This window comes from Priapulus caudatus, unplaced genomic scaffold, assembly GCF_000485595.1.
Source record: "Priapulus caudatus unplaced genomic scaffold, Priapulus_caudatus-5.0.1 Scaffold1052, whole genome shotgun sequence".
Lineage (NCBI taxonomy): Eukaryota > Metazoa > Priapulida > Priapulimorpha > Priapulimorphida > Priapulidae > Priapulus > Priapulus caudatus.
This window is the reverse complement of record NW_014578113.1, coordinates 97,523-113,797: the sequence shown is the minus strand read 5'-3', so window position 1 is coordinate 113,797 and position 16,275 is coordinate 97,523. Positions and strand designations below refer to the sequence as shown.

At 42.5% G+C, this 16,275-nt stretch overlaps 2 protein-coding genes across 2 annotated transcripts in view; one reads left to right on the top strand and one right to left on the bottom strand.

Moving 5' to 3' along the window:
- The first annotated feature begins 419 nt into the window (after positions 1-419).
- On the top strand, positions 420-6,326 carry LOC106815159 (60S ribosomal protein L22-like). The gene is made up of 4 exons (XM_014819591.1): positions 420-484; positions 1,964-2,113; positions 4,143-4,264; positions 6,121-6,326. The coding sequence occupies exons 1-4, from the start codon at positions 479-481 to the stop codon at positions 6,266-6,268; spliced, it is 426 nt and encodes a 141-aa protein (XP_014675077.1). The 5' UTR covers positions 420-478; the 3' UTR covers positions 6,269-6,326.
- Positions 6,327-8,020: 1,694 nt separating this feature from the next.
- Positions 8,021-16,275, bottom strand: part of LOC106815157 (agrin-like) — a 15,240-nt gene continuing 6,985 nt past the window's right edge. Inside the window, exons 3-12 of the mRNA XM_014819589.1 lie at positions 14,949-15,056; positions 14,272-14,406; positions 13,584-13,833; positions 13,310-13,421; positions 12,824-12,965; positions 12,234-12,404; positions 11,527-11,608; positions 10,998-11,237; positions 10,623-10,726; positions 8,021-10,177 (exon numbers count right to left, since the gene is read on the bottom strand). Of these exons, the coding sequence (XP_014675075.1) occupies positions 10,026-10,177; positions 10,623-10,726; positions 10,998-11,237; positions 11,527-11,608; positions 12,234-12,404; positions 12,824-12,965; positions 13,310-13,421; positions 13,584-13,833; positions 14,272-14,406; positions 14,949-15,056 (1,496 nt within the window). The 3' untranslated portion in view covers positions 8,021-10,025. The remainder of the gene's footprint in view (positions 10,178-10,622; positions 10,727-10,997; positions 11,238-11,526; positions 11,609-12,233; positions 12,405-12,823; positions 12,966-13,309; positions 13,422-13,583; positions 13,834-14,271; positions 14,407-14,948; positions 15,057-16,275) is intronic.

The window sequence follows — 16,275 nt, the reverse complement described above, 5'->3', positions numbered from 1 at the left end:
TGTGCACAAACAACATGAATAAGAGAGTTCATGTTCTCTCTTATTCATGTTGTTTGTGCACACAGCACAGCGCGGGCCGGCGTTCGGTGTACTTGTGTGTTGCAGATTAGCATTTGACCGGCATTTACAGGTGATTATAGCAAAATATAGTAGAGAAACATTAAGACTTTGGTACATTTCGTGTTTATTTACCTTTTTTTTTTATTGAGACGTTTATTGAACTTGAGCGTAAGTTAGCATGACGCCATCGTCGTACCTACTGCTGCGAAATGCTTCTCAAAAATATTACTGTAAAACTGTTAAATTTTGAATTAATTTTCATTATCTCAACAGATTATAAACAGGATGTTTTTATGTTTACTAATAAAGTATATAGCTACTTATATTACTTTCTTCTAACTATAAATATCTTCCATGATTTTCCATCGGCGAGAATACACTTCGAAACGTTCTCTCTTTCTCGCAGAAGTTGTTGAACATGAATGTAAGAACAATTTTATCATCCGTCGTTTCTACTACGAATTTGTTATTTATGATTAACGTTATACTGCAAATTTTTATATAATTGTAGTACAAGGTTTCGTTGTTATGATTGTGTACATTTTATTACGTGATGGGCTGTAATTGTACTGTGGTACCGATTTATAAGATTTCAAGATTTCAAGATTTTTATTTGTGCTAAACGAAGATAAATCAGACAATGGGGAAATTAAACAGTTATAACTTTGTTAATATAATGCACGGGGACTTTCCAAGACACGATGTTGAATGATATTTGCAATACATGACGTGATCTGGTGATTACATTTACAACACACACGTGTCACAATCCTAGCTCTAGTACTATAGCCCATAGTCTATAGTCTATAGTCTATAGAACATTCTCGCACAGATTTCGTGACACCACCTGGTCCCGATTGGTTGCACGAAAAATGGCTCAGAAAACGCAAAATGATCGGGCTTTTTAACACTTATTTATCTACATCACATGGACATCTCACCTATCTTTTTGAACACTTTCCACAACTTTACACCATGTATTTATGCCTTTAATAGCTTTATTCCTCACAAGCCAGCACTACTGGCTGTACCATTTGAAATATTGTGGCGTGCGAACGCGTGAGGCACCGGATGTGTAGGCAAAACACATGGCAGCATGTATATTGGTACTATATACAATACCGGTGACGTCACGCGTTCGCACGCCACAATATTTCAAATGGTACACCCAGTAGCGCTGACTTGTGAGGAATAAAGCTATTAAAGGCATAAATACATGGTGTAACGTTGTGGAAAGTGTTCAAAAAGATAAGTGAGATGTCCATGTAGATAAATAAGTGTTAAAAAGCCCGATCATTTTGTGTTTTCTGAGCCATTTTTCGTGGAACCAATCAGGACCAGATGGTGTTACGAAATCTGTGCGAGAATGTTCTATAGCCCTGCGGCAGTTAATGAACGCGTGCTATAGTACTATAGCGAACACAATCCATAAATGATCATCTCCTACTGGCGCTCATAGGGTCTATGTCCCCCAGGGTACTGCCGGAACGAACCTTGGGTACGGTCCGGTATATACCGGAACGTACCCTGGTCACTATTTGATATGGTTAGGATTAGGGTTAGGGAGTAGGCGTAGGCGACTCTCTAGATTCGGTAGTGGAGTAGGCGAGTTACGGTCCGGCATATTAGATAGTACCAGGGTACGTTCCGGCAGTACCTCGGGGGACATAGACCCTCTCAGCCCTACTGGCTGCCTCTGTAAATACTTTTTGCATTGCCATACGTGTCATGTCCAAGATTAGAAGGGAGATGTTTCTAAGCTTCGACGGATCGTGGTATAGTATCTGGCTGCTTTGAGAGATGGCAATATTGGTGTACTCAAGAAATGCGACATCCAGGTAACTGGAAACAACTCATTGTATTTGGTTTGGTATCCACGTTTCGATTGTTTTATTTCGTGCAGGCCCTAGCGCAAAAGCCGGTGAAGGGCAAGGCCCAGCAGAAGGGTAAGACCCAACAGAAGGGCAAAGGAAAGAAGAAGAAGACTAGTCTAAAGTTCTTCATTGACTGTACACACCCTGTTGAGGATGGTATCATGAATGCGGGTGACTTCGTAAGTAGTTTCATGTAACATGAATTACTGGTTCATTTTCATGTACAGTGAACTCCTGAGATACAAATTTAATTCGTTCCTCAGTTGTGTTCGTATCTCGAACTCTATATAGGACGTACAGCAATTTACGTACATCAAGTGCAATCATGAGAGCACAACCACATTCAATGAGTCACGTACAACTGACTCACCGAAAGAGCGCGCGCTAGGCCTATCCCCTGTTTGGCTGATTCGTAAGACGTTCGTATGTTGAATTTTATTCATTTGTCGAATACATTACGTTCAACGGGAGGTCGGTCGTATCTAAAAAATTCGTATGTAAAGCCGTTCGTATCTCGGGGTCCACTGTAGTTTCAGTGGGGAATTGTGTCTATTATGCAGGGCTCGAATTTCTCCAGTTTGAGGACTAATCCGTACGGATTTACTATGAAAGAAAAAATTGCATGCGGGACAAACTGTCTTGAATAAAATACCTTAAAGTTAAACATTACTATTTTAGCATTGGGAGCTCAGCATTTTATTGTACAGATTTGTCAGATAGTTGATTGAAATTCTGTATAATGGCTCTGCCACCACAGACTCTGTGTCTGCTCTGTGTACATTTAATGATTTTAAGACAAAGATAATTGCAGAGGTGGAAGTAGCACTTTAACGGCAAGTTATTTTTAAGTAATCTGTACGGATTTCCTTCAGGGTTCCTCATGTAATCCGTAGGGTAATTTACCCTACGGATTACCTGTGAATTTCGAGCCCTGATTATGCTTAAATGATGAAACGAATAAGGAGTCAAATAGCAACATATCATACAATGTTAAAGTGTGTATTCCATCGCCTACCTTATATGATCGCGTAATAACCGCGGGCGCCTATTAGCCGCACCTCGATTTGAATCGGGTAACCAAGTATTGCGCCTAGTATATTTCCCCTAACAGTATGGCGCACTTATAAACCGCAGAGCAAATACAGGGTTGAAATCTGAGGCAAAATTTGCAGTTATTACGCGAGTATATACGGTAATCTTTTAGTCTGAATAAATTTTTTACCAAGGTAGTTCAATAACCTCTTACTATAGAGAGTAATAGTATTACCCATGATTTCAAGGTGTAACTACAGGAAAGCATATAGCAGGGGTCGAAATTAGATTTTTATTTTGGTATCCATTCGGGATACCAAGTATTGAAATCTGGTATCCCCCCCCCCAAAAGATCTGGTATCCCATTTTTGGGATACTAATTTCAACAATGTTGGTATCCAAAATCTTGAAATAGTAGCATTATTATAGCAGCTAGTATCTCAATAATAGCATTTGAAATAAGCATTGGCAAAACACTCGCATATCCTACCACTACCATAGGCGAGCGATGTATCGATCGCCTGATATTCATAATTGTAGTTCACTCCCTGTGAGCGGTTGTTAAAAGCCGGTCTACTACATCATTAAAGGTATATATTGCGAGTAAAATTCACCCCATGTCATAAAATTGCCAAATGTTCACGCCAAATGTTGCTCACGTTCATTTTACATACGCCTCCACACTACATTGCAGACGTATTGTCTAGACGCATTGTCTGGTTCGCTTGATACAATGTATACACATCACATTTATGTTTATCAACATCGGCCACACTTATTATGCTTGCACTTGCAAATATGCTATGCCTGCTATGTATAACGCTAGTGTGGCATAGTAAGGGTGCGCTCTCGCACTCTGCGCGCACTCGCTCAGATGCGCTGCCATATAAAGTTGATAACTCAACAACCACTACCCCGATTTTAACGATTTTCTTTTTAATATTCCGGCGGGATACCAAGCATTGAAATCTGGTATCCAACACAAGAAATACTGCTAATTTCGACCCCTGTAAATAATAGTGTAAAAGTTGTTAGGTCTTAAAAGTGTTTGATATGTGTTTATTCATGAATTTTTATCGCAATCTCATCGCACAAGGATTAGGGTCACCTTCCCTAATCCGGGTTTAGGGCTAACGTCCCTATGTACCCAATATTCTCTTGGCACCATTGCAACAGGAGACGTTCCTACAGCAGAAGATTAAAGTAGGTGGCAAGACAAATAACTTCGGCAACCAGATTGCTATTACGAAGGACAAGAGCAAGATCACTGTAACTGCTGACATTGCCTTCTCCAAACGGTACGTGTGCCCACTTGTGCGTGACAAATAATCTGCTATTTAGGCATAGAGAAGTGAACAAAATTTTAAAAAGCTTGAATGTATTGTATTTATCATGTTTAATTGGCCGAACATTATTTTCGTTGTTTTCCTTATCGGCAATAGTATTTGCAGTGTGTGGTAGAAATAAAAAATCGAACCATAATAGAAAGTCTGAACTTCTGAAGTTGATTTGATGTATTGCAGGGCATTGGTATTGGTTTGTAAAACTTCATTTATTTGCGTGGTAATAAAAGCAAGTATATGGCTATGACTACACGACAACTCGATAGGCGGCAACACTAGTACGATGTATGTACGCACGCATGCACGCGTACTTGCACACGCACACACTCATGCACGCACGTGTATGTGCACACGCACGCATGTGTACGTGTACGTGCACATTCATGCACACACGTGTACCTGCACACGGGAGCGCACGCACGCACGCACACACGTGTACGTGCACACACACGAACGTGTACCGGCACACGCACGCAGGCACGCACATGTACGTGCACACGCACTCACGCATGCACGCACGTGTACGTGCACACGCACGCATGTACACACGTGTAGGTACGCACACACGTGTACGTGCACATGCAGGCACGCACGCACGTTTACGTACGCACGCATGCATAATAAATCGGTAATAATCGCTATCGGGTGTTGTCGTGTAGATGCTACATAATCGCTAACTCGAGTTAACTGAGGCTTATATGTTTGCAGGTAGAGGTTTATCTAAAAATCTGGCATTGTCAGGAATGGAGATCAATGATTTGGTTAAATTTGCACTAAAACATTCAAGCAAAACAGCAACTAGTTTATTTGTGATTCTAACTGGTGATTGTTTTGGGAAAATTAATTGTTTTACGTTTCCACATTGCTGAAATCCCAAAATCAAAATGCCATGTACAGTCCGACCTCCTTTATCCGGAAATCTCTATTAACCGGCTGCGATCTCGCAGTGTATGTTCTCTGTTTTTTCATTCATTTTCACCTATTAAATCTCGCTAAAAACGCGCGTGATGTACCAACTGTATGTGTGTTTGCGTGCGTGTTTTCCCCTCGTGTCCGCTATGCCTCTGGACAACTTTCGTTCGTTAACGAACAACTTGCTAGCGGACGTTAGTGAAATGCGCTACTGCGCTATACGCACTCGCGGTCGATCGAGCCCCGTACTTCAATCAAGGGGGCGCTGCCGCGCACATGGCTGGAAAAACTCGGCATGGCTGTGTCAGATTTTCGTGACATCACTGTACACGTGTATATCACATGTCAACAAGAAAACCACGGCATTAAGCTGGTTACGGTATGGTAATTCTAAAATATTACACCGCGATAATATCGCAATACTGGTATACCGCTGCACTGAATACGCGAGTGTATCGATCGTTACAGCCCTAGATCTCGGCACAAAAGAAACGAACATAAACCAAAGTGGTAAAATTTCTGTTTTATTTTAATTTTATTTCCATTTCATATAAACCATAAAACACGACAGATTGTTACAAATAATCATAGCAACGAGTAAATACATGATCACATGCATAAACCCTACTGAACTGTATAGAAATGCTGTGTTTGAGCATAACTCTCATATTCCGTCATGGGTGCCGGTGTCGCCGTGGTCGGATAAAGGAGGTCGTACTGTATGTTCATCTCCCTGGCCAGCAGGCGTGCAACAACTAACGCCCTCTAGTGTTTAGAAACGACGTGGCCGGATAAAGGAGGTCGGACTGTAATTAATTTGTAAGTGTATTTAGGTGATGTATTAGCTTTAAGAAGGATAAAATTGCTAAGCATATTTCTTTTGATTTTGTATTTAACAGCTATCTGAAGTACTTGACGAAGAAATACCTAAAGAAGAACAACCTGCGTGATTGGTTGAGAGTTGTCGCCAACAAGAAGGATGGTTATGAACTGCGCTACTTCCAAATTAACAACGAGGAAGATGAGGATGAGGATGGAGACGAGTAGACTACATCGTGCAATTCGCTGTCGGGTGTACCTTTACAAATAAAGTATATCCAACACACTATTTGTTTACTCCTCTGTGTCGTTAGTGGTAGTGATAATGTAGGTTATTAGCTCGGGGGGGGGGCACTCCCATTGTTAAAGGTACTGGGGACGTGCTGCTGGACAGGGTATGTTTTCCGAGTGGTATTGGCACAGGGTCTAGATACACACCCATCGAGCTGATATTGGACCAATATTGGCAAAACGATATTGCACCAATATCTGCCTATATTGACAGGACAGGACATAACCGATATGTGCAATATTGCAACAGTGTTACTGTATACTTTTTAGCTCATCTGACATAGTCCGATGGAGCTTGTAGAATCTCATGAGCGTGCGTGTGTCCGTCCGGCCGTGCGTGCGTGCGTCCGTCCGTCAACAGTTGGGGACAAATCTAAACGGCTCAACGTGCGAATTGGAAAGTCGGGACGTGGGGGGTAATCCGAAAACAAGTTGGGATGTCGAAGCTGGGGGTCAAAGGTCAAGAGGTGTAAAAGAAGGAACATTCCCTCCTTAACTTAAGGTATAGGGAGGAAATGCAGAATTGCGGCACAAATCTAAACGGCTCGTGATAGTCGGTGTATAGCGTCATGGTAGGAAAAGCCATCACTGTACTAAAATTGGAGGTCAGGTCAAAGGTCAATGGGGCACAGGGCAGATTTTAGACATTTTCTGAGGACATGGTCTGACGGAGCGATTGGAAAACTTTTTTCTTTCAGCGGTGACCTAGCATTTTTATGGCTTTATTGAAAGGACCATGACATTTACTTTCTGCTGACATGCGAAGCGTAAGTGTCGCATAACCTTTTAACCCTTAAGAGGAGGGTTAAACATCGATTCGTTTCTCAACTGCGTTGGCGAGTACCTGTGGCTGTGGAAAGCTCCCATTTTACAGTGAAATTCCACGCATAACTCTTACTTGAACAACGCTTTCTTAGGAGATAATGAGATGACTTATATTATATATGAGATTCTGTAGTGTACATTATGAATAGTTGGAATACAGTCACAGTGAACTAGCACTCAAATAATTACCCAGGAGTGAGGCTGCGGATTTCCCAGACTGAATTTTCTCATCAAATTTTGGCACCAATATAGATGCAAGTGTGTACGTTCTTGAGCTTATTCAGTCCACTAATCACTGGCCTACCTTGTACTGAAATTAGTTTACAGATATTTGCTATCATATTGCTGTAAATTGTAATCTTGCACGAGCTGCTCTGGTTGTATCAACCATTGAGCTATTTTTTAACTGTGTCTCGCAAGGGGTTTAATGTACCTTATTACCTGACACCATAGAACGCACGTTATGTATAGTAATAATATGGTAATTATTCGCTCCTGCTTTTTGCAATCCGTCGTCACACTGACAGCTGCCATTGCTGCAATGCTTTGGCTAACCGATGCAACACAATCGGAATTTTATTACACTAGTTTGAAGTGTTGTTTTTTTGGGGTTAGAAATGAACGTATGTATAGGACATCTGGCTATGCACAAATGAATTTATCAGCAGAACACCAGACACTAGATGAGCCCTGTCGCTCTGCGGCACTTGTTAGTGCAGTATATTGGGACCGGGTGTATTTTGGGGACGCAAAGCGGTTTGCGACAGGGTCAGGTTTTCAAGGTCCCGGAGGCTCGTGCAGTTCCAAGGCGAGTGCACCCCCCAGGGTTATTAGCTGCACTTGATATAATTTGTTTTAGATTGGTGCGAACGACAGAAACTCCACATCTTTTATTCAGGTTACAGGAATTTATTATGTACAGAACACAAAACAGCTTGATAAAATTATTGATCTTTCCATTATCATCAGGCTAGTCATCTATTGTATAATAGGATCTGCATAACAATGAATATGGTGGCCATAATTTTCAACCCGTACTACTAGAACCAACTAGTAGAATATGAACAAGATTGGAATTTAATCGCAGCCTGATTACTGCGCGGTGATGTCAATTTATCACCAACCACAATTTTTTACACGTTTACAGGTATGTTGCTGAGGTTAGACACCTGCAGCTCATAACACATTCAATTACTAGACAATTAATGGCATTTAATGATACAATACACAACACAGACATCAGCACCTTTGTAAAAAATAATAAAGGCTTCACTATTGACACGAACAGACCACGCAAGTATTGCATTAGCACTTCTCAAGTTTGTACTGCGTATGTCTGTTACTCGACCACGTGGGCTCCATGGCAAGATGAATTTACATGTCATTACACTATCAATCGCAAAAGCACCATACAGCGACGTACTCGTATACTGAGCTTACAATTGTGCAGAACACAAACGTTCTGCATCTCGCAGCTACCTCTGTCACCCTAACTGTCTCCATCACACAAGTCCCATGTGCTTGACTCGTGCACAAACGACTTACTGGCTATTACGTAGTTACTTTTACGTATGCATTATCAAAAATTTCCTACATTGATGTGACCGAGTCACAAGTAAAACCTGCCTCGTCTATATGCATCTGCACGCAGTCATGAGTGATGTACGAAAATTGCCCAGAAAGTTAAATAGACACCTGGCAAGTCTGTATCTGCTTGTACGATTGCTGGACACTACTAAAATATGCCAGTCATTACTATTATTATCCTTGAACCGTTAACACTGACAGCATAGTTATTGTTATTGTTTTACACAGCGATGAGGATATCTTTATATAGGTTCGTAATAAGTAGACAATGATCAACGACCTTTATTCTCACATAGAAGAAATTGGTGGTGGTCTTGCATTGCAGTACGAGCACATTTTAATGAAAACTGTATAATACACAAACCTGATACTATAAGACGTAAGGTATTGCTCGCGAAATTGCATTCTATGAATTTCAAAACAATTGAATGCACCGACTTCTAAAATAAATACTTAATACATAATACACATGTAATACAAACCTAGCTGCAAATTTGGCAACATCAACAATGTAGTTTACCTATAGAAACTTGTTTAAAAATGACGCTGATATGACAAAACGGAAAGTGGTAGATAAACGTGCTCTTTTAAATAATAAAAAAATACTCAAAGAAACGAATATGCATTCCTCATATGTAACGTGTATGCGAGTAAGGACTCCATTACTGAACATAACTTATACTTCTTCACATATCAATACCGTCAGTTATTGATATTTCCATGTAGCAAACTTAATGAATGTGAAATACTACTTTATGATACAGGTTTCATGGGCTAATCCATCTGCTTACACTTCAGTTAGAAGTGATAAAAAACCAGTATTAAATACTTTACCTGCAAGTTGATGTTGGCATTTTTAGTATATAGAGCTTTCAGATTCACTGATGCCATTCAGCAGTTATTTTAGCACAGTCTGACTTTTATAAATGCACATGACATTAGCTAAAAGGTAAAATTGTGAAGCAGTTTCCCAGCAGCATTCCACCCACGTCCAAATACAAAATAAACAAAATTGATGTTTTCATGGAATCACTGCCAGTTAAATAAAAAACACCTTGTATAAAAATGCTTCTGAAATAAGAATTCATTCAATTCACGGTATCTCAAATAAATAGGAAAGATTACAATTATGCGCATGTAAGTAAAGGTAAGGAACCAAATGAGAGACAACTACGACTGATTGGAAATTATGTTAAATATCACTCTGACCACTCAGCGCAATAGCCTGCCACAGACTGGTCAGAAATAGCTTTGTAAAGGGAATGGGAAATCGATACACCGATCATCTTTCGTCTTGGCAGAATGTCTGCACATCATTCTGGCCATCGTGCACCAGGTGGAGCTGCTGTTCCCCTACAAATACCTCTTCTATGCACCCAGTAAAACCTTGTTTGTACGGTTCAGGTAACTCTGTCGGAATGTTTGGGGCACCGCCTGAAAGGAAGAAAATGAATCATGTCAGATAACCATCATACCTTCAACTAATTAAGTGATAAGCACAGGGATTAAAGCACTGCATTGGAATAAGAAATGAAGTGTGCACGATTCAAAAACCAAGAATTTCACACTAATCGTAATCACATTCACGCATTCATCAAGTACATATTGTTTGCCTAGACGTTATTCATTTATAAAGAAGTCTCTTCAAGACACAATCGATACGTTGTGTAATGCAACTCGTTTATTCCACCATACTCTCCAGCACCCCGAGTCCCCACGCATACTCGTGGCGCCACCTCTTGGTGCATATATCAACATCCATAACACATATGAGTGGTCATGGAGACACGCCGAAAGGAAATGAAAGAAGAAGGCAGTAAACTCCTCAATTACTTCACGAATAATGACATACAATTAAAGAGCTGAAAATCGACCTTACCTATCCACAGTATTCCATTTGTATCAAGCTGCGTAGCCCCCGTGGGCGAGGTAGCAGTCACTGCCTCGTGTGAATCAACAGTTAGTGCTCCATAGCGTTTGTTTCTATAGCAATACGAGCAAAGTACATCCGTGAGTGAACGTTCTGGCTTACAGTGTGACATGCCCACCCAGTGCACACGCACATACGTGTTTGAGACCCGTCTGAGAGCATATTTTTATGGTCTATATCCACGGCTAATGAGATTTGATTTTCTCATAAGTGACCCTAATAGCTTCTTTTTTTTAAGGCAAAGCGAAAAAATAATCCCCGGCAAAGTGCTAGTTAGCTTGAAATGTACTCGACAGTTGAGTAAGTGCGTGACCGAAAACTCACCTTGCTACTCTGATCATGTGCCACTCGCCATCATTGATCCTGACGGTTGAGCGTATGATGAACAGGTCAGCGGGATTCTGCTTGCCCAAGTTGTAGTTCAGCTGAAGGTAGCCATCGACCAGGAGAATGGCAAAGTAGTCGCCTCTCACGGTGTTGCCCATGTTTTGCCATAGGATCAAGCCAGAGTCGGCTGTTGTTCGTAATTTCAGCTTGTAGTCATTTTGTATTTGTCCTTTCACGCTGAAACATGATCGGTTATGAAAATAGAGGAAACCTTGCAGACACGTGTACGTACAAAACCGGTAAACACACGCGACGCAACTGTACATGTATTGTCCACATTGACCAGTTCAATTTTATAGTCTCGCTGCAGTTGTTAGGCTGCACCCAACGTGTGATGATGACGATTTCAATCTACTTGTCCATCAGAATTTCAAGGTTTTCATATTTAAATGACTATCGACATTGACTGCTATCACGTCACAAATTTATATTAATACAAGAATGAGCACACTTAACACTCGCTTACTCTCTCGTCACTAGATTGGGGTAGTAGAGGAAGAGATTTCCATCAAACATAACCGGTTTGTCCATTTCTCCATTGGCTGCAGCTGTAGAAACGTAAGTTGCGCATCATGACCAGTGCATTACAGTGTCCAGTTACATTATATTTATAATTAACTGGCCCTAGAGTTGCCACTTGCCATTTGATTATGCTAACACTTGTACTGTACAGTGCACTGACAGCAAGGAGTTGCAAGTTTATGCGCTCAATTCTATCAATTAATAAATAAATGAAAGAAAGAATGCTAAAGAGCGCGATTGTTGGTCGGATCCACGGATCTCGATCCGATGGATTCGTTGATCTGACTGTTTGTTTGGTCGGATCACATGATCTCGATCCACCGAACCCGCGACCCTGCTAGCGAGGTGGATTCGAACGGGATCCAATATGGCGGCCCGCGTCTCAGCCAATCACAGCTTGTTCTTTGTTATGAACCATCCCGTGATAGGTCACAGCGAAACGTGAACCGGTGAAAGTGAGTTTGCGTTTGTTTGGTCGGATCAGGATCACATGATCTCGATCAGACGGATTCGTCCCAAACAAACGCGCCCATAATTAATGTACACACCGATGTTAGTCACTGAAATAAATCATTGATTATAATTCAATAACTCAGCATATCAATATAATTCCCTCTCAGGTGTAAAACCCTTGGCTATAGTGCTGCTTACTCTTGTCGCACGTCTTCCCCATGTAGTCAGGCGAACACTTGCACATGAAATCGTTGAGATTTGGGATGCACGTCCCGCCGTTCCTGCACGGATTCTCGTCAGCTCCCCCACACGGTGGACCGAAATACCGAGTCACGGCATAATGATTGGTGGCGCTCTCTAGCAGGTCGCCTGAAACCGACGAAGCGTGTTAATCGATTGCACGTTCCCAATCTTCTCGCCCTGGCTGCAGCAAACCGTTCATAACCATTCATACGCCATACCTTTATCACTAACACCGGATAAAAGTCGCAAACTACGCGCCCTGTATCACCAAGCAGGGTGCAGCGCATTCCTGATCGATCTACGCTAGACTCTGAGCCCCCCTGTGGTATCATCAACGTTTATGTGGTATACATGTGACGCAGGGCATTATGGGGGTTGCCAAGAATAAAGACTGAACCATAAGACAACATTTGTATCGTCTATCAATATCTTCAACTTGTACGAGCATATATTCACAACAATAACCGCTACAAATGGCGTCAGAAGTGGGATTACGAAACGCAACCTCCGGCAATGCTCGACCTGCCCGGTGCGAATTAACGTACCCATGATAATGCCGTTGACTGTGACTCGCTGGATGGCACCCTTGAGACCCGTAACGACGCCCGACATGTAGGACAGCTGGCTCCGGTCGCTGAAACCCCCGATGTACAGCGGCTGATTCAGGTTCAGCTCGTTCGACGGAGGCTGCGGAGCGGCGGAGAGAAAACGCGGATGAATAAGTATTGTTTCGCGTCGCTTTTTGGCGATGCGGAAACGTACGTCGCATCGATGCGAGACGGTGGATTTGCACGGATACGCATTGTAAACATGCGCGATTGTGTACGTTTTAATGCGTGTATATCTCTCTGTACGTGGCAACTCGCTACTAAGATGAAATGGATTAATGGTTAGGGTTAGGGTAATTAGGTTAGAAAATGGTTATAAATTAATTTGCCACTTCTATCTTGGCCATAGGACATATGCTGTCTAAGAGCGATTACAAGTAAGTGTTGTTCATGTGAGAACCATAGAGTTTAGCCACTTCTTACATCAGATTCTCCATCTACGAGTTCCTCGTCGTTGACACGCAGTGTTCCCAGCCGGTTGTACCGTGTCACAACGACCTGGTGCCACTGATTCAAGGTCAAAGGGCTCCGACTCCTACAAAATACCCGTATGTATATAAGCAAAACATGTGAGGTCAGTGAGAAATAAAGTAAAATATTAGAAATAGCTGGATATATATATATATATATAATATAGATATAATAAATACAATGAGTTAAGTAATGTACTAGGATATAATTGTTGTGTGGAACGTACGTAATGTTGGCAGTGCCGCTTCCAAGATTGTATCTGTAGTTGACATAGCCCTCCACAAGGTTGATGGAAATGAAATCTCCCTTGCCCATGGGAAGCTGCCCGTTGTATAGCAACATGCCATTCGGTGAGTATGCCATGAACCAGATCTCGACGGTAAGAGATGTGTCACTGGTCACCTCTAGTTTTGGTTGTTCTATGTAGGCTCTGCCGTTAAATTCTGGGATTGAGGTCTGATGTTTTTCCGGTATCACTGAAATAGACCGAATGCACAGAAGGCGATATGGTTCATTAAACATTTCTCCGATATTATGACTATCTAATTGTTACGTTGGATATTATGCACACTAAACACATCACGATAACAGTCTCATTTAGCTTCTTAAAATTAGGTCTTAGCTCAAACTTTTGTATATTGAGAGTGATATAATTATAAACTAGATAACAGCAAAATTAGTGATTATCTCTTATACCAATACTATATCAAATTATAGTAGCAAAAACGTACAATTTCTTTTTATGCTCACTAAACAAGCAAAAACCATAAAATACAATATCTCCGCTCACATCTGCTACTGACAGTGATTTGAAATTGACACCAATATCCTAAAAATGAATGAAACCTTTTAAAAGTGGCCGATAGATAGACTAATGGCCAGTGGATAAATTATAGATGAATATAGTTACTCACAGTCTTCACAGAATTCCCCTGTTCTGCCTTGTGGGCACTTGCAGCTGAAGCTACCTTCATCCATGCTGTTGCACGTTGCTCCCATGTAGCACGGGCTGGAGCTACACGGATCCACATCCTCCTCACACGTCTCACCTAGCCAGGTAAGACAGGTCAGGCGAGGTTGTGGTTAGGGTTTGAGCTTGGGTTGGGGTTGGGGTTAGGGTTAACTTAAAGTTGTTATGGTTGGGATTGGGGCTAGGGTTGGGCTTGGGGTTGGGGTTAGGGTTGGGGTCACCGGTAGGGTTAGAGTTAGGTTATGGTTGGGGTTGTGGTTATAGTGCAGGGTAAGGGTTAGAGTTTGGGTTGGGGTCAGGGTTAGGGTTGGGGAACATGTATCACACACACATTTGAAGCACAGACCATTGATAACAGCCATTGATACTGACGCAAACAAACACTCGCTGAACACACATGAAATTAGAAGAGACGTTAAACGTGAAGAGATCGTTAAGGGGGGGGGAAAAGTTATTTTCAGATCGCGGGATTGGACCCGGGAACCGGCAAATGCCGGATATACCTTTAGCGATTCTAATTAACTGGGAACTGGGAATCAATGCATCCCCCCACCGTTACCCACTCTGAGTTGAGTGGTGACAGACGTCGGCACACCTGCATGGTGACGCTATCAGCCATACCTGTATGACTCTGTTGGCACATGCACTTGAATTTCTCGTCCTCCAGTTTGACACAGGTGCCGCCGTTCTGACAGGGAAGGCTCGCACACGGGTTGTTACCACACTCGCCTGCAGAGCACGATGAAACATCGGTGAACGTAGGGAATAGCAGAGAATGTTTGGGGATATATAGCGGTGAACGTGGGGGAATAGCAGAGTGTTTGGGGATAGCGGTGAACGTAGGGGAACAACAGAGAGTAATTGGGGATAGCGGTGAACGTAAGAGGAACAACAGAGAGTGATTGGGGATAGCGGTGAACGTAAGGGGAACAACAGAGAGTGATTGGGGATAGCGGTGAACGTAAGGGGAACAACAGAGAGTGATTGGGGATAGCGGTGAACGTAAGGGGAATAGCAGAGAATGTTTGGGGATAGCGGTAAACGTAAGAGAATAGCAGAGTGTTTGGGGATAGCTGTGAATGTGGAGGATTAGCAGAGTGTGTTGGGGGATAGCGGTGAACGTAGGGAAAACGCGTTGAACTTTTGGATATATTGGAGAACAACGTATGTAGGAAAAAGAAGAAAACTTTAGGTAATAGAGGATGAACATTCGGAAATAGCAATGAAGTTTGAAAAATAGAAGAGAACATGGGGGAAATAGTCAAGAACTTCAGGATAAACAAGAAGAACATTATGAAATGACGGAGTATTTATGAAAAGTCTAGGAACATGCCGACCATAATCTGCCTACTCGGGCGCGAGTGCCCGAATAAACTCTTACACGCGCTCACTAACTTAACACACCTGCGACTTCAGATGTAAGACCGAGCGAGACAACCGCATGAAAAACGCGTTTCTTGGACGCGGCGAGCCGAACGATGACGATAGTTCCCACAGGACGACCGCCGCGCCCCCCGTGTCACTAATTCTAACCCCTGTCACTAATAAGTCCTCGGTGTCGTTACTATAGGGAACGTGCAGTCGACTATAGTGATCGGTGATCGAAGATCGAAGATTGGTGGGCGTGTGCGATGCTGAGGAGAGTGCTGCTAAGCTGTCTCGTAGCGATGCTGCTGCTGCTGCTGCTCGTAGCCACGACACAGGGATGTGAGTATATATAGTCTCACATACAGACACACAGACACAGACAGACAGGCAGACAGACAGGCAGACAGACAGACCCGCACGCGTACACACACACACACACACACGCACGCACGCACGCACTCACGCACACAAGCACGCACGCACACACGCACGCGCACGCGCGCACACACACACACACACACACGCACGCACGCACGCACTCACGCACACAAGCACGCACGCACACACGCACGCGCACGCG